The sequence below is a fragment of the Symsagittifera roscoffensis genome, chromosome 7, assembly GCF_963678635.1.
Source record: "Symsagittifera roscoffensis chromosome 7, txSymRosc1.1, whole genome shotgun sequence".
NCBI lineage: Eukaryota > Metazoa > Xenacoelomorpha > Acoela > Convolutidae > Symsagittifera > Symsagittifera roscoffensis.
In genome coordinates, this window is record NC_087068.1 from 58447768 (window position 1) to 58471860 (window position 24093).

General features: G+C 42.8%; 1 protein-coding gene across 1 annotated transcript; it reads right to left on the reverse strand.

Annotated features, from left to right (window-relative positions):
- Positions 1-957: 957 nt before the first annotated feature.
- On the reverse strand, positions 958-2113 carry LOC134852096 (uncharacterized). Its single transcript, XM_063868375.1, has 2 exons — positions 1363-2113; positions 958-1043 (listed from the first exon to the last, which is right to left on the reverse strand). The coding sequence occupies exons 1-2, from the start codon at positions 2111-2113 to the stop codon at positions 958-960; spliced, it is 837 nt and encodes a 278-aa protein (XP_063724445.1).
- Positions 2114-24093: the final 21980 nt, after the last annotated feature.

Sequence of the window (24093 nt, forward strand, 5' to 3'; positions counted from 1 at the left end):
TTAAAAATTCTAAACTATCTGTACTAAATGATCAAAGATCATAAAAAGTGTCACACACATCATTACTTCAAAAAAATTTTAAAAATTCAACCAATCAAAATTTTACAAATATCAGTGAAATTATGTAACAACTATTATGTAACTATTTAAAACGTTTTGTCGCGAATTTCTGAGAGTTTTCTTCATTTTTATTTTCAAATTTTCGTTTTGTGGCTAATTTTTATGCTAACATGTAAGTTGTTTCAAAATTTTGTTGTTTCAGCCAGAATTTTTTGATTCTGGAACTATAGCCTTAGTGTCAGCTCTCCACTTCTAAACTCGTCGCGTGTGTTAATTGCCGGTCTCTCTTTCCTAATTGCAGCGCCTCTAATGTAAGTAACTTGATGCTGCTGGACGCCTGGTCGATTATTTTCCAATTAAACTCAGACTTACCACGCTCACTACCACACTGCCTTATATGCTGTCCAACTGGGGTATCCTCTTTTCGGTGTTCCTCAATCCTTGTGGTGAGATGTCTGACCGTCTGGCCAACATAGATGGATTTGCACCCACAACATTCAAGTCTCTACACCACTTTTGATTTCAGTTCACTGGAAAAGGAGGATTTTAGAGAGGGCATACAAGTTTTCAATTTCCTCGTCGTGAATATTATCAGCGCATTGGTGATATCGCGCACTTTTTTTGCTAGTGCCTGACTGTGATTCCCCCTAAATTGGACCATCAAGATGGGAGGTGAATCACTGCTATAACCACAGGGCTTCTTTTTCTCAGCCATTTTCTTTTTTTTGCCCTCGCTGATGATCTTTTCAAGGGCATGGGATGCAACCCGCGACGACCAACTTTCCGGATATTGGTTATCCAACCACTGCTCACGGTTGATTTTCATGGCTTTATCATAATCTTCCCATGTTGACGTACTGCGGAAAACCCGGTGAACAAATCCTTCAATCACACTTCTTACGTACTGAAGGGAGGCGCAGCTTCTAAAATTGAGGATGGTACCTGTATCTGTTGGTTTTTGATACCACCCACAGCTAATTTTCCTGCTTTTGTCAATACTAATTTGTAAATCCAAAAATGCCAAAGTTCCGTTTGTGTTTGGTGTCTCTATTGTGAACTGTAAATTTGGATGTAGTAAGTTTGCAGCCCGTAGCACTTTTTCAGGATCACCCTTCACTGTTCTCACTATATCATCAACGTAACGGAGAAACAATTTAGATTGTTGCCCTGACCTATTTTTCTCCCTTATTGCGATGCATTTTCTGCAGTACCAGACGGTTTCACTTATATTTCGATACTCATCATCTGATATATCACCGCATTTTACGTGATACCAGTTCAAACAGCATTCACATTCTAAACTTTTTGACCTGTACGTGACTTTCCTATTGCACTCGGGACATATTCCGTGAAGATCTTTCTCGGGCGAAAACATTTCGGGAAAATCCCTTGATAGTGCAGTTTCGTACTGCTTTAGCCAAAGATTTGCTAAAATAACGGCAAGAGATGCCCCCATTGCCAAACCAACTTTCTGACCGTACCATGTTTCATTGCACTTGAAATGGACTTGACTAACTGCCATGTTCAACATTCTCTTCATATTTTTCCTAGCAATTGATGGTGGTTCATCTTGCTCATACAATTTTCTCAGAGCTATGTCTATCGCCTCATTCAGTGGAACGTTTGTGTACAAACTCTTCACATCTAGAGATATCAAGTTTTCATTGGGCTCAAGATTAGTGCTCTCTAAGTTTTCTCTCGCATCTAGTGAGTTGGTTTCGATGTTTGCGCCCTGAATTTTCTCGAAAAATTTAGCAAGAACCTTGTTCAAGTTGTAATAAGAGCTACCAGGCAAGGAGAGGACCGGTCTTAATGGGGTATTCACTTTATGCACTTTCGCCAACCCATAAAGCCTGGCGGGAAGCCCCCCAGTAGACCTCATCCTTGTGTAGAGACTCTCACTTATTTCATCTTTTTTCCTCATAGCCAACAACTCCTTATTGATGTCTTTTTCTATCTTCAAATCAATCGCATCACTTGTTCCTTTACTTTTGCTGAACTGATTTGAATCTAATGTATCCGACAACTTGTTCTCGTAGGTGTCCTTTCTCATTACACAAAAACCCACGCCTTTGTCATACGGTACCGCAACTAATCCATTACTCTTCAGTTACTTTCAACGCCTTTGTCAGATGGTGTTTGTTTCACCCTCTCAGCATAGGCTTTTGCCACAGCTTCGATCTCACAAAGGGCCTCCCCGGGGACTTTACGATTTTTGAAATCCGATAGAAAGATGTCAATGTCGGCGAGAAAGTGTGCCTCATTAAATTTATCCCTGACGGGATGCTTTGGCCCTAATGCCAACCCTTGTTGTACCCAATTTGGTAATTCAACATCATCAAGAGCTCTTACCGAACCCTCACCTTGCTTCCAAAGAGGTCGGTCTTGTCTTTCTGATAGTTTCATTAGCTTCTTCTGATGGGTCTCTTTGACTGTTGCTGTTTGTCTTTGTCCCCTAAGACTTAAATATTTAATTACCGAAGGCCAAAACTTCTCATCTACACCCCTTTGTACTGCGCCTCTCGTCCTTTCTAGTTTGACTTCAACGTTTTTCTCATCTGCCCTTGCCTTGTTTATCTCCGTTCTTAGAAGTTTTGTCTGAAAACTGTGTACCGCTTGGTTCGAAAACACCCCATTTTCCGGTACCCTGAACCTCAAAAAATCAGGTATAATGTCGTTTTCTAGACAAACTCTCAAAAATTTAACACGTTGGTGACAGTTAATAAATTTAACATATATGGACGCATAATCACGGACTAATTTCCAAATGAGTTTGTTTTTCAAAGTCCAATTCAAGAATGGAGGTGGGAGTACAACTGTGCTCATTGGTTTGCAGGCCACGAGGAATAAACGTCACGTGACACAAGGCAACTCAAATAACACAAGTTTAACTCACCCTCTCCGTTGAAGCCTCCTCGTCAGTCCGAACAACAGTTGCTTCGCCAATGTTCACCAGTCTTTTTTCTCCGCCCTCCTTCTCGATTGAGATTTCTCTTTCGTGTTTGAACGAAGTTTGAACGCGGCAAAGGTATATGCAAAAAACGTAAGGCAAACCCCAAGAGACAAAGCCGTTGAAAAAACGAGGAAATATCTCAAAGGTAATGAGTTGCTGGCTGTGCCTTTTCATAAGGGGGTTGGTTTTTGCATAATGAGGAAACAAACATATGAATCAAAGCTGGAATCCTTGTTGCAATCTGCTCAGTTTGTGAAAAAAGATGCAACCACTGATGAGGTGATACTGAAAATGGAGAAGGAACTTAACAAAGAATTACTAGCCATGAACAAAAGAGACGAGATAAGTGATCAGCTATATTCTGAGATGAGGTCAACAGGGGGCGACCTGCCCGTTTGTACGGTTTAGCTAAGGTACACAAGAATGAGACACCCCTACGACAAGTACTATCACTTCCAGGCAGCTCGTATGAGAATCTTAACAAAATGCTTGCAAAGTTTTTTGCAAATATAGAAACCAATACTAAAGAGGCTAGAGAAACAATTGAAAACATTGATCTAAATCCGGATGAAACCATAATATCTCTTGATGTGAAAAGTTTGCACACCAACGTTCCCCTGAAGGAGGCAATTGAAATTGCTTTACAGAAGCTGTACAGCCAGGAGTCTCCTCCTGAAATTAAAAGAGCAACCATGAAAAGGCTTTTGAATATGGCGGTCAGCAAAGTATATTTCAAGTGTAATAATTCATGGTATAAATAAGTTGATGGTTTAGCAATGGGCGCGTCCCTCGCTGTAATTCTGGCAAACTTATGGCTGAAAGAGTACGAGTTTGCTCTAAGACAAGTAATACCGGTGGGATCGGAGGTACAGTAAATTAATGACAAAAACGGCTTGTGCCCATGTTGCAGCAGGAAAGTCATATATAAATCAAAGGGGGTTGAATGCCAGAGTTGCCAAAACTGGTATCATCTAAAATGCGGAAAATTATCCGATGACGTATACGCATCAATAACCGAGATAGTCTGGTACTGTGAAAGCTGCTGCCGAGCTAAGAACAAGGAGAAGGATACTCCCCAGGTGAAATTGTTCCTCAGGTATGTGGATGACATTGTTAGAACAGTCAGAGGGGAGCCGAGTTGTCTTCTCGATGCCGCCAATTCTCTTCATCCAAATTTGCAGTTCACTCTAGAGAAAACTAATTCGGAGGGGAGTTTGCCGTTCCTCGATTTGAACATGAATTTATTGCAGGATAGGCGTGTAACTTGCTGTTGGTAACAAAAACCAACAGATACAGGGACTATACTGAATTATAGAAGCTGCGCCGCAACTCAGTATAAGCGTAGTGTTATCCAAGGCACTGTACATCTAGTTTTTAGGAGTACATCTAGCTGGGAGCAATTTGATAAGGCTATGGAAACTAATAGGGCGCAATGTCTGACAAATCAGTACCCTGAAAATTGGTCCGCAAAGGTGGCTTCAGACGCCTTGGGCAAGATCATCGAGGGTAAGGGCAAGCCCCTGGATAGTGAGAGGTGTTTGTCAGTTCAATCACCAAAGGATGGGAAGCCCCCAATGCTGATGGTGCAATATAGAGGTAACCAGAGCCAATATTTTGCTAACAGGTTACGAAAATTAACTAACATTCAAGTGGTTTTCACCACAAGAAAACTAGAATCACGTTTATGATCACTGAAGTCAGCATTTTCTAATGACCTCAAGTCAAGATTGGTTTATAAACTGTCAAGTAGTGGATGCACTTCCAACTATGTCGGACAAACTGTTCGACATTTGACCACTAGAATTGAGGAACATAAGAAAGCTGACTCACCGGTAGGACTCCACCTTCAGCAATGCCAACTTGAAGGAAATAGCGCAGATCTTTGTTGGGAAATTATAGATAAGTCAAACAACCAAACAAAATTGCTAACACTGGAGGCAATACATACCAGGAAAAAGAAACCGGGCTTGAACACACGCGGTGAGTTTAGGAGTAGGGAGTTAACACTGAAAATTTAGTCCCAAAATATTTTTGGTTTTTATTTAAAACGTACATGTCTAAATCAAAATTATGACTCAAAAACTTCTAGACAAATTAATTTTAAAATGTTTAATTAATTTTAGAGGTTAAAAGTATTTTAATCTTAAAACTAATTTAGTAAATTAGAGGTCAACTGTGATTGGCTAATTTTTTATCATGATGGTTTAGAACCAAATTGTATGTGATTTATTGTAAATAACATTTGTAAATTGATGTTTTATCGTCATTTAAATCAGTTTATTGTAAAAAACCTGACAAGGCATATAATTGCGAAAACGTTCGAAATTTACTTTATAGCAAAAATTTCTTCAAACTAATAATAGGAACCTCAAGGATTAAGTCTGCAGCCCCAAACATGCCGGAACCACGGTTCACTCGTACAGAGGTGCAAAGCTAGCCGAACTCACCGCTACTGTCTACCGCTACCCCTAGCAGAAACTGAACTGTGTTACTATAGTAGCCGGCTTCAAGAATAACTCATATACGGTTTCAGACTTCGCTAACGACTGGACATTTTTAAGTTTAACCGAAATGTGCTTATTATCCCCAAAACCATCCTCTGAGCAAATAATCACTTCATAAACAGAAAACTTGGTGCTCTAAATAAGTCTTTTTTTTCGTCTTATTAATACATTTTAGCAATCAAGAATCCAAATTTTCTCCCAACCTAATTGTTAATTTTTGTGTCAATATGTTTTGTAAAATTGGTATTCATTTTTTTCTTTATGGTAATAAAGTTTTCAGTTTATTGCTCGCTCAGCCAACTCGTAAATATTCACCATAAATATACCCTTCTCATTGCTAAATTAAGGCCGATTGGAAAAGGAGGCATATGGTGTGTCTTTTGCAAAGCATACATCCTTGTCTCATGTAGCGGGCTACAGAGCAGCAAATTTTACAACGATGTGTTCTCCTGCATACAATGCACCCCGGAAAAAGGTCCAGTTTTGCAAAAGGTCCAACTCAACCATCAGACCAACAAGCACAGCCCCCATCACAACTCAAAAAGAAACATCACCGGCAACACTCGAAACAAACGTACTGTCCCGCGCAACACAATCTAATTCATCGCCCCCAGCAATCACTTTAGCCTCCTGCGACCCCTGAAAACTTATCGACCAAGAACTTGAAATTGAAATAAACGAACTAAGCAAGAACAAGCCCGATTTCCAATTCAGAGAACTACTGAACCAGCAGCTGTTGTCATTAGTAGAAGAAACACCAAATTCTAACGTTGCAATGAAAGCAGCAATGATTCAGCCACATCTGCCGCTCCCCAAACCTGAATCAGAAACATATAGATGAAACTCCAAAAATCTGAGCCGCCGCATAATTTTATAGAAGCAAGGCCTACTAGACGAACTGCAAATGCTCTCCAAAATGTCTACCGCCATTGCCTGCCTTTCAGACAAGAAAACAAGAGGAGTACTTCCCCTAAACGAAGTCATTGAAGGAAAAACAGTCCTTAGTATCCTGGAAGAAAAACATCACCAAGCCAAAACAGCAAATACTAACTATATAACTGAAATTAGTGAAGACACAATGCCATACTACCCCTCTATGTTCGAGCAAATAAACGCCAGACAGTTCAAAAGTCAACCCTGAAAATGCACGGAATCCACAGCTCCTCAGGTCTGGATGCGTGCGAATGGAAAAAGAAAATGCCTCACTTCAACCTGACATCCACTGGCCCTTGCAAAACATTTGCTAAGCTATCCTTTATAACAGCAAGTAAAACTCTCCCCATGAAAACCCCACGGCGAACAACTTGTGTCGCCTGACACTTTTGGACAAAATCCAGGGGTACGGCCCATTGGAATAGGCGAGGTTCTGAGAAGAATAATTGGCAAAATAATCACCCAATGTTTAAAATCAGACCTTTAAATTATCGGAAAAAATTTCCAACTCTGCTAAGGCCAGAAGTGTATGCATATCCACAGTTTGAGGAACGAGGTTGAGAAACCGGAAACGGACGCTTTACTACTTATTGATGCAGAAAATGGCTATGTACGGAATTGGGATAAACCCACTGATTGAGCCCCTACAAAAACCAAATGTCACCAAAAATGGTACGCAGGTGACGGAAGCGCTGCAGGTGTTCTTAGGAGTCTCCGCGCAATACTGGACAACCTGGATGAGCCCGGAAAGGCTTCGGATACAATGTGAAGCCTTGCAAGTGTCAACTCATAGTAAAGGAAAACCGTCGGGAAAGCGCCTTGAAAAGGTTCGAAAGCGCAATTACTACAATGGTAGACGGCTTTAGAATCCTCGGATCGGTTATAGGAACACCATCAGCATGCGATAAATACATGAAAAGACAGCTACCCTAACTGAAAAGCTTTCCAAAATACCTAAAACAACATCACAAAATGCATACTCCTGTTTCACAAAGGGATTTCAAAAGCAAATTAAGCACTCTAACCAGAACAACTCTAGAAGTACTTAAGAAAATGGATGAATTTGAGAAAAGCGTAAGCCAGCAGCTACTTCCTAGTATTAATGGCAGAAACCATATAACCGATGGAGATCTCAGCTTTTTTGCACTAACACTAAAAATGGGAGGCTTAGACCTCCCATTCTAAGACGGACTTTTTCAGAAATTATGAGTGGTCAGGAGCCATTTGTGATCTGTTAGAAAAGAGTGATACTGAAAAAGCTGAAACGGAACAATCTTTGATAAATACAAACATCAAAACTGAGAGACAGAACATGACACTCTCGAAAAGGCTAAAATTACTGAAAAATGCTCATCAGCAAAAAAAAACTGACAATAAATCTAGCGTTGCAGAAAGAAACATCGAATTGGCTAAACGGGCTACCCCTAAAGACACAATTTTTCCCTCAACAAATCAGAGTTTAAAGATGGATCTGGACGCCGATTCAGTCGATTCTTTTTCGATGTAAAAATTTTCAATTCCTTACTAAATCCTGCCCTAAAACTATATCTAGCGCCTACAAATATCATGAGAGTGTCAAAACACTAAAATGACCAAAAAGGTTTCTGGATGTAGAACAGCAGTTTTGTTCCAATAATTTTTGCGTGCATCGGAGGAGCAGCACCAGGCTCTACAAAAACCGTCCAGAAACAAGCAGAGAAACTAAGCGAAAAACGGAACAAAAGATACTCGAACGCAATAAATTCCATAATAACAAAAATAGGTTTTGCACTTCTGAGGAGTACAATCTTCTGCCTTAGTGGGTGCAAAAATCTCAAAAATACATCCAACATAGACAATTCTATCTGTGCCATAATCGAGGAGGGTAGATTTTAATTAAAAAATCTCTGGATGCATTAAAATCGACTTGATTTAAATATAAAATTTTGCAAATGAATTTATTTAGCATTGGAATAGCACTATCCAACCTGTGCTCACACTGCGCCTGACGGAGGGGCCCATTTTAACTGTAAATAAATTGGTTTTTAGTTGTATACACCTGATCATGCTAGTTATAGCGAAAACGTTAGTATTTTAATTTAAGAAATGTTGATTCACACTATTTTCAAAAAATTGATTAATTGGCCGATAGCCTTCAATTAAAAAACTTAAGTGATAAAAGTGGCCCTTCCGTTTAGTTACGGCAAGTGCAAAAACTGGATAGGGGCATACCAGCGTTATAAAAAAGCATATCTATCAGCTAAGTGTATCATTTTATCAATGAAGTCATAAATCAGCTTTATGTGCATCGTCGCAACGTTAATTTATCTTAGCCATCCTTCCTCTACAATAGCACTAATGGAGTTGTCAATAAAATGGTTTTTTTGCAACGATCTTCAACCCCGTAAACAAAAAATAGAGTTCGTCAGGAGCGCGAAGCTAGTTTAGTTCTTATGTAGTTTATCGATTCTGGGTAGCTTTCTTGTCTTTTTTCACTTAGTTTTTTGGCTCATCGCTGCAGCGTCCGGTTGGCTGTTTGAGCAGAATCACCGGTGCATCCGAAATTTAGCGGGCAGAAGCTACTCTGCTCTATGTTTAAAATTCTTTGCTGACATTTGGAGTTCTTCAGCGTTTCGTGATTTTTGTATGCGTCTTTATGCATTTTTCGCGATACTTTGGCATGGGGGTTGGCATCAAAGAAAGCGCGGCTAAATCGTGAAACCCAGAGTCCGTTTGCTTTAAAGTCAAGTTATGCCTCATTTTCAGTTGTAGTTGAAGTGTTGACAAAGCTTTCGCCTTGCAACGGCTGAAGTTTTGGCTCAATCTCGACGTCATGGCAAACCTCGTTTATGATGTTGAATAATGTGTCTCTAACCTCATTGCTTGTTATGTGTGTGTAACCACTCTTTGCACAGTGTAGGACATGCGTCAAGTTAAAATTAGCATCACATGCGCACTTAAGTGGGGTTTTGGTCGGTTCCCATCCTTATCTTAAGTAAATATCATCTCTGAATTCTGATTTATTCAAGTTCAAATTGTTGTAACATTCGCCCATACATTTTATAGTCACGGAGCAGAGAAAAAGTACCTATTGACGACTGGCTGACGTCATTTTCCGTAACTCTACTCGTTTTTAACCGTCTAGACCTAGCCAGTTGTTTTTCTGGTCTGTTGAGGGCTAAGTAAAAAGTTACCATTTTTAGGCCATCAGCTGATGGATTGACTCTTTACTCTTTTCTAACTACTCAAGCTATGGAATTCGAAAGAATATTGGAGTTAATTAAATCGTTCAGGGAACTACAGTAGGTACAAATACGTTTACAAAGTCTCTACCATTCTCTGATAGTCTCTGGACACCGGGGCTCCAATTCTGTGTTCCCCCTGGGATAACGTCTTTATCTTCCCATATTCGTGGCACGGGAGGCTATGGATGCGTTCCGGATATCCCACTGGACTTTCCTTCCGTCTGATTTTTCTCAGATAAGCGTCTTTTTGGGTCTTGTTACCACGATAAGACGCCTCTCTTTTCTCAAGTTTTTGTTTATCTGATTTTCGTCTCATTAATCCGGTTATCTGTTTTTATTGTATCATATGGCCGTCTGTTTTTTCTGGGAAATATCCTAGCTCCAATCGAAGATTTGAAAATTTTTATTTGAAAACATTCTGGCCCTCTTTTTCATAACGAGTTCACTTTTAAGCTCTTCAACGTCTTCTTTCATTTGCTTCTGAATCCGTTTGCTTCTTTCGTTTGCTTCTACGTTTGCTTCTGCAAACCGCATCAGAAATTAAGTTTTATGAACGTCACCTCAACTCACCGCGTGTCATAAATGGCAAGGTACCACTTTTCACTGCCTTCTTTTATTTTCACAAAATATGCACCACGAAGAGTGCCTTAGATAAAAAGAACTTTTTCTGTCTTCTTATGTCATGTCATCAAAAAGATTTTTTTTCGCTCTGGGCAATTTAAAAAGGTTTGAGACGTGGCACGGCTACGCACCCGTTAAAATTAAATTAGTGTCATTCACAAAGTATACTTGTTTGTTAATTTATGCTGTCGCCTTCAATATTAAAATTAAGAAAATCTGTGGCTAGGAAAGTTAATGAGGTACCCATCCTCCGCGAGCAAGCGTACCCAAACCCTATAAGAAGATGTGTCCTACACAGGTTAAAAACTTCAGTTAGGCTTAAGTAGTTTGATATACTCACCCAAGTCCTGCATAGATAATTAACAAAAAACTAAAATTTTCTATTGCAATTCAACAATTGAAACAATTCCTAATAGTTTCAAAATCTGGTCTGACCAGATATCAAGAAAACAATCAATTTAAAAGTTTAAATAACTAATCTTTGTTGTTTTGTTCAAGTTTTCACGCACTACACAATTGAGTTTTTCACTTCTCTTCAATTCTGCTTCGCGTCTTGCCTTCAATTCTCACTCCATCGCTTCTTTTTCTTGTTCTTATTCTTGTTCGCCCATCTCGCTGTCTTCCAGCATTTTCTGTAGCATGTCAACAGAATTTCCGGCCATGTTCCAGCAATCTCCGGCAGTAGATCCACGTTCACCTTTGCGCCCGATTCCTACAGAAGCTATTAAGCAAGCACAGGCTCACTTTCCGTTCCAGATCAACTTGTAAGACATCCCTCTTCTCGTTTTCTGTGGTTTCAGTGTTCCTGTGGGTCAGGAAGGCTCTCTTATAGCCTCCCGGTCCTTTATTTAGCTGAAAAAATTGATGGACTTTCATGTTTCGGGACATATGACGCTTCGCGCGTTTATACACCCATGTCATCATCACCGCATGGAACCAAGGCATCTACCTCTGTCTTGCCCAAGTCCTTTTGATGGCTCTGGGTATCCTCAGATCTTTGCAGGTACTTTTAAACAGATCCAGTTTCTTGTTGACACTCACTTTGCTCAGCTGCTCAGGAGTTGGTTGTACCATCTCCTGTTCGCTCTTTCCTGCATTAGCCTCAAGCTATTTCACTGCTAACATGGCACTGACCACCAATATCGACATATTCTGGGCTTGATCAGGCAAACCCACGGAAATTAGCTACCAGCATCCCATACCAACACTAAGTTTGCTCTCTTTGGGTAGCAAAACGTCTGCTTCAGGAAGTGACACGTGTACTCCTTATGAGTCAGCAGGATGTTCCTCCAGGTTCGACAACCCGATGCTATCAGCGGTGGCTCTATCTCCCTCATCATCTGATGCGTTTCATTTTTCTCGTCAATTGTAGGGAAATCATTTACCATCCTTCCACTCGCTTCCTTCCCCTGATAAACATTGACTTTTCCGTCACCCTGTTTCACAAAGTTTTCTCCTATTATCTCTTTTAATTCGTCTCTTGACCTCTCGGGAACTGCCCGAAGATTTCGTCATTAGTTCATGGGATTTTCCAGACATCTTCGACAATCGCACGCACTTGGGCACCGAAGAGAATTGATCAATCAACCGATGCTGCGTTTTGAGCTGTTGCATTATGGTGCCGAACTGGAGTACTCCGGCCAGCTGTCTTGTGATATCCCTCGCTGTGCTTCAAGTTCATTTCAATCTCAATGGCTTCTCGCCAGCTTCCAATTTTCTGCTCAGCCTGCAGCGACCCGGGAAACATATCCACGCTCACGCGGTCACTAACTCATGTTGCCTCTCTGGACGTTCAGTGATTTTATGGAGCTTGTCATACTGTAGAAGCCCAAGGCAGTTACCAAATTCAACTCAGTAACCTAGTGGCAGTCAGAAACCAATTCCATCTTGCTCCTGTCCGACTTAGCCTCCCAAACAGCCTCGCTAACTGGCAATGCTTTTCGGCCAGGGTTTCCGTGCAGTGAACCGTTAAGCAAACGTGCCCTTTCAGTCCCTAACTGGCGGCCAGGCACTCACCTGTCTTCATCCCATCACTCGGGAAGTTTCGCTCCGATGGTTTCGTGGGTGTCTCCTCTAATTCAACATCAGCTGTGAGGTCTCATATCAGGCCCGCGTTCCGATTTGGGCACCAAGAAGGTTTCATGAGTTCCCAAATCGTTACTAGACTGGTCTTCAGTGGACCTTCCCGCTAACCACACTCAAAGCTTACTTGCATATCTAACCACACTCAGTTGTAGATCCAACCTGACACACGGGTTAGCTATAAACGCCGTCGTTACTGACGAAAGTGTGCGCATCGTCTCGTCGAAATACTTCTAGAGGGCCGTCTTCCAAAAAAAATTTCACAAGCAGCTCCAGGCCGTCTTTATTCGCCCCCGTCGACATCACGGTGCCGTATTCTTTCCTCTTCAGGTTTGATCCTATCTTTAGCTCCATTAGGTATTCATGCATGGCTTGCTTATCATGCCATGCTATCAAATGTTCTCTCGCGGAATTTTTCACATCCAACATTTCCACATAGCCACCAGCAGGATTGCCCATGAGGATTGGTTCGGTCACAGTGATGCAGATGTACTCGACCACGTCGAGCTATCCCTCAAGTTTCATCGTCGCTAAGTTAGTCCGGGATGGCTTGTAGTCTTCCAAACCACCTGATCCACACTGGCTGACGACCTCCATTTCCAGTCTGGTGTCAGCCAGGGTTCTCTCGTTCTTCCTCGCTTTAGAGGCTGTGAACATCAGTCCTGCCAACAACATTGGTGGGACCTGATTCTCCTTCTCCCTGCCTCCGTGCGTGGCACCATCCCATTTTCCGCCTTCATTTTCCGCCTTCCGGGATACTTTCTCTAGCGACTTCACCACTGCGGCGACTTTCAATTTCACAACCCTCGGGTAGATCGTTTTGTTATTTACTCTGCTCTTGAGTTTTCTCACCACGGACTTGTACTTCTTCAGCCCTTTCCTGGTTCCTTTGAAAGGCTGGTCCCGTCCCACCGTACTCTTTTCAGCGCTATCTTCCGTGACTGACTCGGTCACACCGTCAGATTCAGTGGGCTCCATAATTTTTTCATGCATAATGAGCCGATTCAAACCCACTCTCATTACGGATTGAGTGCCATATCTCCGGATCACCTTCCAGGAGCTCTCCATGAGAGCCACCCGCGTCCACACTTCTCCAGTCTTCCTCTCAAGTTCGCTCTGATACTGTTTCTGTTCTTCTTCAGGCAACGTGCTCAGGAATGCCACTCGCAATGGTTCATCAATCCTCCGAGGAGATTCGCAGAGCAGTTTGGACGCTTCTCTTCTCTGATGTGCCTCTATTAAGGACATTGACTCCACAGGAGACAAGCTAGCTGGGGGTTCTCTGGTGGGCGACATAAGTGACGATGGCTTCATCAGCATCAGTAATTCGTTAAAGTCATACTCTAAGAAGTCTCTCTCCCTGGTCAATTTCGCTCACTTTTTCACCTTTGCCCTCAAAGTGATCATTCTCCCCTTGGTTCTCTTTATTCGCATCTTGATCCTTTCCCTCATCGTCTTGCTTGAATTCCGGTCCAGAGGGGCCTTGGCGCATGTCACCTTCTGAATCCAGCCGAGCCGGTATCATCAGTTCACCCTCTTGGCAAAGCAGCTCGTCATTTATGACAATTTTCACAGGTTGCTAAGCGTGCGCCGACCTTTCCTCTATCGTGAGATAGATGCCTCCCTTCGACTCCTTTGCCACTTCTAGCATCACCACTGTCTCTCGCCTGGGCCAAAATTCAATCTGGATTTTTCGTCGGCCGGTGAATACACATAGTTCCAATGACCTGCAGACACCTCGGATTTCCTTGATGGTATCGCTTTAATCTGTTCCAGACTCCATATAACAGGGAAAAATAAAACAAAAATGTGCAGGGCTGCCGAGTCCCAACTGATGAAGCGCAGTTCCATTTCCTCACCTCACTTCAGCATTCTCTCCTCCACGTCCTGCGTGGCTCCAATCCTCGGTGCAAAAGCAGAACTGGTCGTCCCGAGCAGCATTTTTCTGATCCGCGGATATAGAGGGCACTTATCCGGCAGCGGTTTTCAACCCGCCAACCACGTCTCCTGATGTACCTTCACATGAGCATGTGACTCCGTCCAAGCCGGGGTTTTCACCGCGCCTTTGTGCCCTTGACGACTGGTCATAAATTCCAGAGCTTAGCGTTGAATTGGACGTTCGAAAGATCTTCGCAGCCTACTCGACTTTTAAAACTGTTGATGAAATCCATCAACGTCCAGCCATGGCTCTGTTATCCTTCCGAACAGCCTATCCTCGCATGCCAGTCTTCTCAGCTCCCGTTGTTCCACACAATTCAGCACGGAACAGTCCGCACGCCTTCACCTGCAGGTCTGGAAACACGTGCGTCACTCTAGGCCCGTAGATCACTGTAACAAGCTCCCTCAGAGCGAAGATCAAAGCTAGCGGATCGACCGGCATCATGAGGGCCAAATTGGATAACAGGGGCATACCCCACACTTTGTCCGTTCCCTTTCGTCGAAGACATGTTTATCCTCCCCAGTTAGGCTCCTGTTTGCATGCAGTAGATATTGAAGGAGCAGGGTCCTCCAATCCTTCAGCTTTCTGTAGAAGGCCGTTTCCATCTGCGCGTCAAATTCTTTTCTCGATCCTTGCAACTGTTCCGGATATCTCAGCAACACCAACAGGTCACCCAAACGGCCATAAGTTGTCCCTATCAGCGTGCGTGCGGGGCCTCATCACTAAGGCCATGCAACCGGAGGTCAGACAGTTCCTGAGTGAAGAGAACCACGGGTCTCTTCACAAAATTTTCTTGTCCGAAGGCTACGTTTAGTGCCAGCACAAGGCCAATGGATAATTTCCGAATATCTCTCACGAAGTTGGCTATTAGGTGTCTCGAAACTCTGGTATAACAGCTGCTGAAGCACGCGGGTGACCAGCCCACGCCCATTCCTTCGAGAATCTCATAGGACCTCTCGTATTCGGCTCTCGTTGCCAGCACATCCGCCTAGAACCTGTCCAAGGACTTCGTGTTTATCTCCTGCATCAACTGTAACATAGTTGCGCCCGCCTCCTCTCTAACGTATAGGATCTCATTTAAATACTGGTGAATTTCATTCACTACCGCTGTGCATCATCGAAGGCATCCTGTCCCAATGCGCATAGCCTTGGGGACAGATACAGCCAAGGGTTGGTATGAGGCTTCGTCCTCAAGGCCATAGCGCTAAGGTCTTCTTCCCTAGCCTCGTTTTCAACAGTCCGCCACATATTGAAAGTTCCAATCCCAATACCTCATTGAACACGACACGCATCGTGCTGTGATCCTTAAATTCTTGGACCGTGTTCGATATGTTCGACCATACTGCAGGGAGTTCTGATCGAAAGTGGAATTAACTGTTGGGATCAACTTATCGTTTCGGTGTCGGTATCACTACTTCAAAGCGTCCTTCAGCAAGTAAGATGACCATCGCATACAAAAACTGCAGAGGCTCGGTTAGTAAGGCGTTGCCAGGGAACAGTATGAAAACAACTTTGACCAGTTTCATCGCAAAACAGCGTTGTACTGATTTTTCAGCTTCCATCATGGCGGAGAGAAGTGTCATGATCGCCTCTCCAATGACCTCAGAGCTTGCGGACGATCCGTCAACCAGACCGTTCAACAAACCTCTACTTTGCAAGTGGTCATTCGATCCTGCTTTTATGACAACCTGTGGGTCCATGTTCACCACTCTTTGCACATTCATTTCCATTCCCACCGCTTGCCTCCAATACTAATTGGGGCTGTGAGGAAAATTACAACTGGCCAAAAGAGTGAGCGAGGACTATACAGGTAGTCGGAGCTAGCCACTATCAAAATTTTCCCCATTTTTTTTCCAGAGGATCATACGCCGCGAACAGGTTCTCCCCTTTAGGTGACTGCAGGTGCGCATATCTCTTCTCTTCTCATCACCTTCCACTGAGCTCACCCGGAGATAATCCCTAAAGTATTCGCCCGCTGGCTATCCCAGGGGCTCATCAAAATGCCTGTACATATTGGGATGTTTGTTATTGGGTTTGTTCTCCACTAAAAACTTCCCCTTCCGGCTCGGTGGGGCTCTTTCCTTGCCTGGTGACGGACGTCCGTCTACGACCTCGTGTCCAGGGGTCTTATTGTGCTTTCCCTGGGCATACCTTCTAGAAATGGATTTCTGGACAAGTCATTCGTTCCTATCATCAGGATTAGTGTATCGACCCGATCATCGTTCTGTAGCTCCATCATCTTGATCACTTGAGCCACCGAGGCTCCGCCAAAGGAGATTGCAGTGGTTTGGCCCACCACGAGGACCTCTGTCAAAACCCTCATTAGATTGTCTCCGATAATGAGATGATGGCTACCCGTCGGTACCGGTTGATGGATTGTTGTCGGATTCCAGCTCATGCCATTCAAACAGGCCCTTTGATGTTCTGCAGCAACCTGAACGAAGGTCCTCCGGGTGTTGAGATCCTTTCGGATGTCGATCACTTGCGATCTCACCTCAGTTTCTCTCGGTACCTGACCGGCCGGTTCTGTGAGATCTGTTATCTTCTCTCGCCCGACGGGTGACTGGCTTGCGCATAGGGAATGGTTGATCCTATGTCTTGCATCGTCGCTTTGGCCACCTGCCCGAACGTCTTCTGAAACCGAGGCGCCAGGTAAGTATCCGAGGGGTCAGGTATCGTGTTCCTCGTGTTGGCAGGCGAACTAGCCAGTAGCTTGTCATAGTTGCTCTTCATTTCATCACGTTCTTTCGCCTTCTTCTTGTCTTTGTCGAGCTTTGCGCACAACTCCTGCCAGTCCTTTTCTCTCTTCTCGGGAGTTTCGCTGGTTTCTGCCGTCTGTATCTCAATTTTGCTCATTTTCAGTTTATTTGATGGTGGAGCTGCACTTATTGAGTTTGCAGAGTACGAAGGACCCAGCCCATCGCGTGATCTCTTCGATCCGACAGGCTGTGCGGAGGAGTTAGGGCGCACTAGCATAGGCATCTCTCCTAGCCTGCAATCCCTGTGATCGCACAATCCTGGCATACGAGCCAAGTCGTGACCAGACATCTCTCCACAATGCCATCGCATGAGCCTATTTCTGTTTTTCTAGGGGGTACCGGAGTTGCCGAAAGCTAGCATCAACACCACATCTGTGGGTCAGTCCCCACGGCCTTCTCGTCCATCGCATTAAGGAGTGCAACGGTGAACGTCGCCAGCTCCGGGTCTTTTATTCCAAAGTTGCAATCTATCAACCGCTGATATATCTCGTCCAGAGCCGTTCCTGGACTCGCTGAGATAAATTCCATCAGATCATTTGTGTCGCTCGCTCACTCTCGCTTAGATCTTGTATCTTTTAATTCAATTTGAATTTCAAAAAACAAATGCCTGATCACTTACGATCTAAAAGGCAAGTCACATCGTAGAACCTCCGCACAACATATCCTATCTCCACGATAAAACATTATTCGTATCTTTTAAAAGCAGTTGCTTAAAATTTTCTTTTTGTCTTTAGTTTCAAAGATAGCGTCAAGGTGGATCGTCCACCTCCAATCTCGTCAATGTAAAATAATCAGACGCTGTAACATTTTGCACCTGGAGCAGTCCAGGTATTAATGATTTAATCATGACATAATCATGACATAATCACAACCGCACAAAAACACAAGTTATCAGTATAACACAACAGCACTGCTACACCAAAACCTAATAATTAATGTCTATCCTATGACCTAATCCCTAATTTTAAAAAGGTAAACCTAGAAAACTCTAAATCCTTACAAAAGAACTCTTAACCCTAATCATAGCCCTAGCATATGCTCAGATAATACTTCTTATGTTAATAATTTTCTATATACATTTCCGAAAAAAATCACATGCAGTAGAACATATAGCTCTCTGGGATGCAATTTTCCCCTATGGGGATCATACACCAGCAAGGAGAGCGAGGTCATTCCCTCCTCTCTCAGTCACGAAACCAGCACTAAACTCTCGGTATTTACGTGTTCTCTATCAGTCTCCTTGGTTAGCAGAAAAATATTTCACGGTTTCTGTGATGCAACAGGGGGCAGCGCTATCATCCCTCTTACAACAGGCCTCTTTTTCCACAAAAACTCGATGTTCATATACTCTCTTTTGAAGTCGACCGCTAGTTCTGTTTTAAAACTTACATCCTCAGTTATCGCTATAGCGCACGTGCGTTCCGTGAGTGTAAAATTACTGTCTGTCACCACAATGTTGTTCGAGTAGTGATTTGGTAGATCAAAATAAGACTCGAAACTTCGTCAAAAACACTTCTGTTTCTATAGGGTTTTTGCCCTCCGTTTCCAGTTCCCCTGTTTTTCTTGCCGGTTATAATTTTTTGATCATAAAATTTTTGGTGTGGGTGAGTCATGCCCCCACTCCCCAGACAAAAAGATCCATCGATGTCCCCATTTATCGCCTAGGATCGATCAGATCGAGGTTGGATTCGGGAAAACATAAGGAGGCATCTGGAGCGATTCAGTTGAACTGGAGTGGTTGTCAGGGTTGTCTCTTTAGGATCTGCAGGTAGATCATGAAGCCACTCGAGCACCCTTAAATTTGTCAACTCTTGCTCATGCATTTGTTCCACTTCAGTTTCGAACTCCACTTCCGGTTCAGATCGATCATCGATCCAGTCCGTTTCTGTATCATTGATTAGGTGAATGTCTTGTGATACAACGCTCACGACACAAAAAACCGTTAAGACCGAGTATGGTACGTTCCGCACCACCCAGTTTTAAGCCCGAACAAACCCGGCAAATTTCGGCGCGTTTTGAACGGTGCTTCTAAGTTTCACGGCAAACCACTGAACAACTGCCTTCTAGTCGGCCTCGATCTGCTGCAAAACCTGTTATTCGTTTTAATGCGCTTCCGAGAGCACAAATACGCAATTTTTCGCAGATATCGAAGGCATGTTTATGCAGGTCGGGTTACTAGAAAGCGATCAACGTTCCTTTTTGTGGCGGGATGACCTCATATCATATGTGAGTGTATTTCATTATACAAGGCATATGTGGAGCGAAAGATCCTCCGAAATGTGCTAACTATGCTGTTCGCCGAACAGCCGTCGACAACGAAGATTGTTATCTAGAACCTGCTTACGCCGTGCTAAACCATTTTTACATGGATAATTACCTTGGGTTTGTTAAAAACCCATTTGTTTTAACGTTAAGTCGCAGTTTAGTTGAACTGCTTAAGTTGGGTGTGTTTAATCTTGCAAAATTTATTAACAACATTCCCAATTTGTCCTTGAAACTAAATCTTCCTAAAACCAGCGATAACAACATTAAGGAAGTTCTTACCGCTGCGATTAATCCGGAAACCACATCGCATGTTCTCGTCACCGATAAATTGGTTGTGAGAAGAGGAGTTAACCGCGAACTCAAAGACTCTGTTACACAGCCATCGGTTCTTAACTATGCTCTTCGCCGAACCGCCGTCGACAACCAAGATTGTTATCCTGAAGCCGCTTACGCCGTGCTAGAAATTTTTTACATGGATGACTACTTTGGGTCTGTGAAAAACCCGGAAACTTCTTTAAGATTAAGCCGTAGTTTAGTGGAACTGCCTGAATTGGGTGTGTCCAATCTTGCAAAATTTTTTAGCAACATTCCCAAGTTGTCCTTGAAATTAAATCCCCCTAAAACCAGAGCTAGCAACAGCAAATAAAATCTTACAGCTGCGATTAATCCGGAAACAGCATCCCATGTTCTCGACTCGGTCTCAAATGAAATCACGACATCATTACGTTGCTTGTGACAGAGTAGTTAACCACGAACTCAAAGACTCTGTTACACAGCCATCGGTTCTTAGTTTTGCGTTCTCCGTGTTCGATCCCATAGGTCTTGTCGCCCCGTATACCGTACGTGCACGTTTGCTACTGAAAGAAATCAGGCGATTGAGTGGTCAACAGTGGCATGACTCACTGCCAAATGAGTTGTACCGCAGATTCGCTGAATGGCACTCCGGCTTGCCAGTTTTAGGGCAGCTCACAATACCCGTTGCCATTTTGACTTTCCAGTAGATGAGGTTGAGCTGCACATGTTCGGCGATAGCTCATTGGACGTTTTCTGCGCGCTCAGAAAAACGCTTAATCCAAATTTCAACTTGTGTTTGTCTTCGGTAAAGCAGGAGTAGCCCCAATGAATATGCTTTCAATTCCGACGCTGGAACTTCAAGCTGCGCTTCTGGCTACTCGTCTGAAGAATATTATCGAGAAAGCTCTGACACAAAGTAATTTCAAAGTGTTCATGTGAACTGACAGCACTAGAATCCTTCAGTGGTTAATCTCGACAAGCAAACAGCCCTCGTTTGTAGCCAATTGAGTAGCCGAGATTCTGGAGTCAACATCAATTGACCAATGGTTCCATGTTTTGAGTGGAGACATCCCCGCTGACACCGGAACTACAGGTATTACTGCTGACTCCCTCAAGCAAAGCAGTTAGTCAAACGGCCTTTCCTTTTTGAAAATTTCTGGTTGGCCTTTCAATCCAAATAGGGAAATTACTGAGACAATTCGCCTGAATGATCCGGACTACGATCTAAATGAGTGTTTAGAGGTCTCTTCAAATTTTTCCTGCTCTGCAGTTTCAACTGACTTTGCTTCCCTTGGGAAGAATATAGCTCGTTCTCCAAGATAAAGCGGATAGTCGCATATATGTTGAGACTCTTATCTAAGCATAGACATTTCAGATGGCCAGATAAAGCCATGATTGATCCAGCAGAACTTATCATTGCAGAGGAAAAATTTTGGCAACTTTCGCAGTTAGAGTAATTCACAGCTGAATGTAAGCAATTAGCAGTTGGAAAACGTGAGAAAACATCGAGCCGTATATCATCGTATTTGCCATTTAAAAGGACCGAACGGTTTGCTTACATCTACCGGCCGTTTTCAACGTATCTCCGCAACCGCGTTCGAAACTCGCCATACAATAACATCGCTTTATCCGATTGTTTCTCCAGTTTTATCTCATTAAGCACGAACATCAGTGCTTCGACTACCTCCGTTCCGCCATTCATCAGCAATTTGTTGTACTACGCTTGAGATCTGCACCAAGTGCTATTGAAACACATTGCGTATGCTGTAGAAAGCGAAAGGCAAAAACCGTTTATCCAATGTTGTCTGACCTTCCTGCGGAGCGTCTAGGTTACGGTCAGCCACCGTTCTCGAACTGCGACGTCGACTATTTTGGACCATTACATGTAACCATTCGTCGATCTTCCGAGAAACGCTAGGGTTTTCTTTTTACTTGCCTAACGATTCGCATAATTCACATCGATTTGGTTCAATCCATGGACACGAGTTCATGTATGATGGCTATCGAGCGCTTTTTTTCTAGGCGAGAATCACCCTCGATAATTTGTTCGGAAAATGGAACGAACTTTGAAGGAGTCAAAAAATAGTTTCTTCTGTGCATCAAAATTTGGAACGCAGAAGCTCCACTGACGCTCGTACACAAAGGCATCAAGGGCAAGTATAATCCACCTAGTGCACCACATCAAGGTGGAACATGGGAGCGAATGGTGCGCAGTTGTAAGCGTGTGTTTTATGCAATCTTAGGGTCAACACAGTTGAGTGACGAGGTTTTGAACACTGCCATGTGCCTAATTGAAGGTTCATTAAACGCCCGCCCTCTCACTCCCGTTTCTGACGACCCAGTTACTCTTGAGGCTTTGACGCCGAACCATTTCCTCTTAGGTCACAACAGTCTAACGTTTCCGTCTTTAAGGTCGAGTGAGAACTAATCTCACTCTAAACGCTATGCCCGTGCGCAGTCGTACGCAAACGCATTTTGGCAGCAATGGTTAAGTGAATACGTCCCGACAATCAATAAGAGAGTTAAGTGGCATGCTCCTCCCGAAGATTCTTTGAAAACGGGAGATTTAGTGTGGTTAGTTGAATCGACTAGCCCCAGGGGCCACTACCCACTAGCACGCATAAAGTCGCTAAACTACGGCAAAGACCACACCGCCCGTTCCGCAAATCTTAGGACCTTCTCCGGAAATTACACTCGGCCGCTCTTTAAGCTCGTTCCGGTTCTCGTTCCTTCGGGGTGGAGGATGTTAATGCTACATAGTTGAAAGTTGAAAGTTTTGTATGAAACCAGTATAGTCGCTTGGCAATACCAGCTGCATAGCCCATTTTATACATAGTGCGTTGCGGGGAGTTCGGCGTGGGTTCGATTCTCACCTAAGTCGTTTCATTTGAGAATCACATTGAGCCGAATCTGATAGAACATAAAATGCTAATATTTGAGTCGGTTCAAAATTGGTTTGCAATTGAGTTTCTATTAATTCAACCGCGTGAACTGAATTTGATTTCAAAGAAAAAATCATAAATCAGCGCTTTATATAATCCCACAATTTTGACTGGACACGTTTAATGTAGTCACAATTTTTCGACCATATTTCGTGAATTTTAAACTGATTCTGTTTTGTTTTCACTTTAAAAATTGAGCAGAATAGATGGGGGAGTTTGCATTCGGGATTGTTTTCGTTTCTTTGTTTATCACACAAAATCAGGATCCACAAATAGTCATTGGACTGATTTGAGTGATATACCATATCAAACTTTTTTAAACGTGATTCGTGCGACAATAAGAAATTTCACAAAAAATTTAGTGACGATAAAGACGAGACTGAAACTTTTGGTTTTTTGTCTAATTTCGACCGAAAAAATCAATTAAAAAAACCAAAACTTTTTATCGGGTTTAAAATCGGGTGAATAATATAAGGCTTAAGAAACAGTGGGCTCAAAGAAAATTGAATACCTTATTTTCAAAGCAGCTGCTTTGCAGTAGCATCACGAATGGAATAAAAACTGGTTTTTCGATGTGGAGTATGAACAAGAGTGCTCTAATAACAGGGCGAAGCCCTGATTCTTCCTACTGTTTGCGCTTAAATGTCTATCAAAAGTTTTTTTTGTGAATAAATGAAGAAAATATGAAAGTAGTTTTTTTTTCTGCTTTTCATCCCCCATACGTTATGTTAAAAGGGTGTGTTGGCGTCTCGTATTATTCTAATAAGATAAATTGGTCGCTTCAATCCAGTTTGGAACGCATTTTTTTGCCGCTTACGCGTGTTATAAAAACGCAATTTATCGTTAATTATCCCAATTTGGCCAGTTAGCCATTTTCAAATTCCCGTATCCTTACAAAAAATAGTCACAGGTGAAATATGTTTTTTTTTAAAGTTGATCTGACCACAACATTATCTTTCAAATGGTAAAAAAAATCCGCCAAAAGTGTTTAGTTGAAAAGTCGAGAAGTGATTGAATAGAAAAAACCACCTTAATCATAAGTTTTCCGCAACATCTTCGAAAGTCGGAACAAAAAGACTAAGAACGTTTGAAAACCCTATTTCATTCTTATGCCAAGTTTTGTATTTATCGCTTATAGTGGGCCGAGCTTCTATAATAAAAACTTTTTTAATGGGGTACAAAGAAAAACCGCCAAGTGTTCGTTAGACAGTTTTTTTTCTGATTGCGAGGCTCAAAAACCTTTGATTGTCCATAACTTTTTTCCCCAGGCTCTTTATTCCCCCACCTCACAAAAGAATCGATGAGTATGAAGACTAAATATGTTTATCAGGGTATCAGTAGCTAGCACTTTTTTTGCAGGTGGGAGGGGGGAAGAAAAGGAGCTTTTTTTACTTCAACCAGCGCCTTTAGAAAAATTTAAGGCCAGACATCCAAAAATGAATATCTCAAAATACTTCAAAGGGGGAGGGACCCTTTGGGTCGACAGGGGGTCGAATCCCTGAAGGGGGCATCCACTC

What these genes read in the sequence shown, in the direction of transcription:
- LOC134852096 (XM_063868375.1), bottom strand. Translation starts at nt 2,113, where the DNA reads ATGAGAAAGGACACCTACGAGAACAAGTTGTCGGATACATTAGATTCA. An exon ending in AGTCACGTACAGGTCAAAAA is followed by an intron (nt 1,044 to 1,362) that starts GTTTAGAATGTG and finishes TGACAAAAGCAG; the next exon opens with GAAAATTAGCTGTGGGTGGT.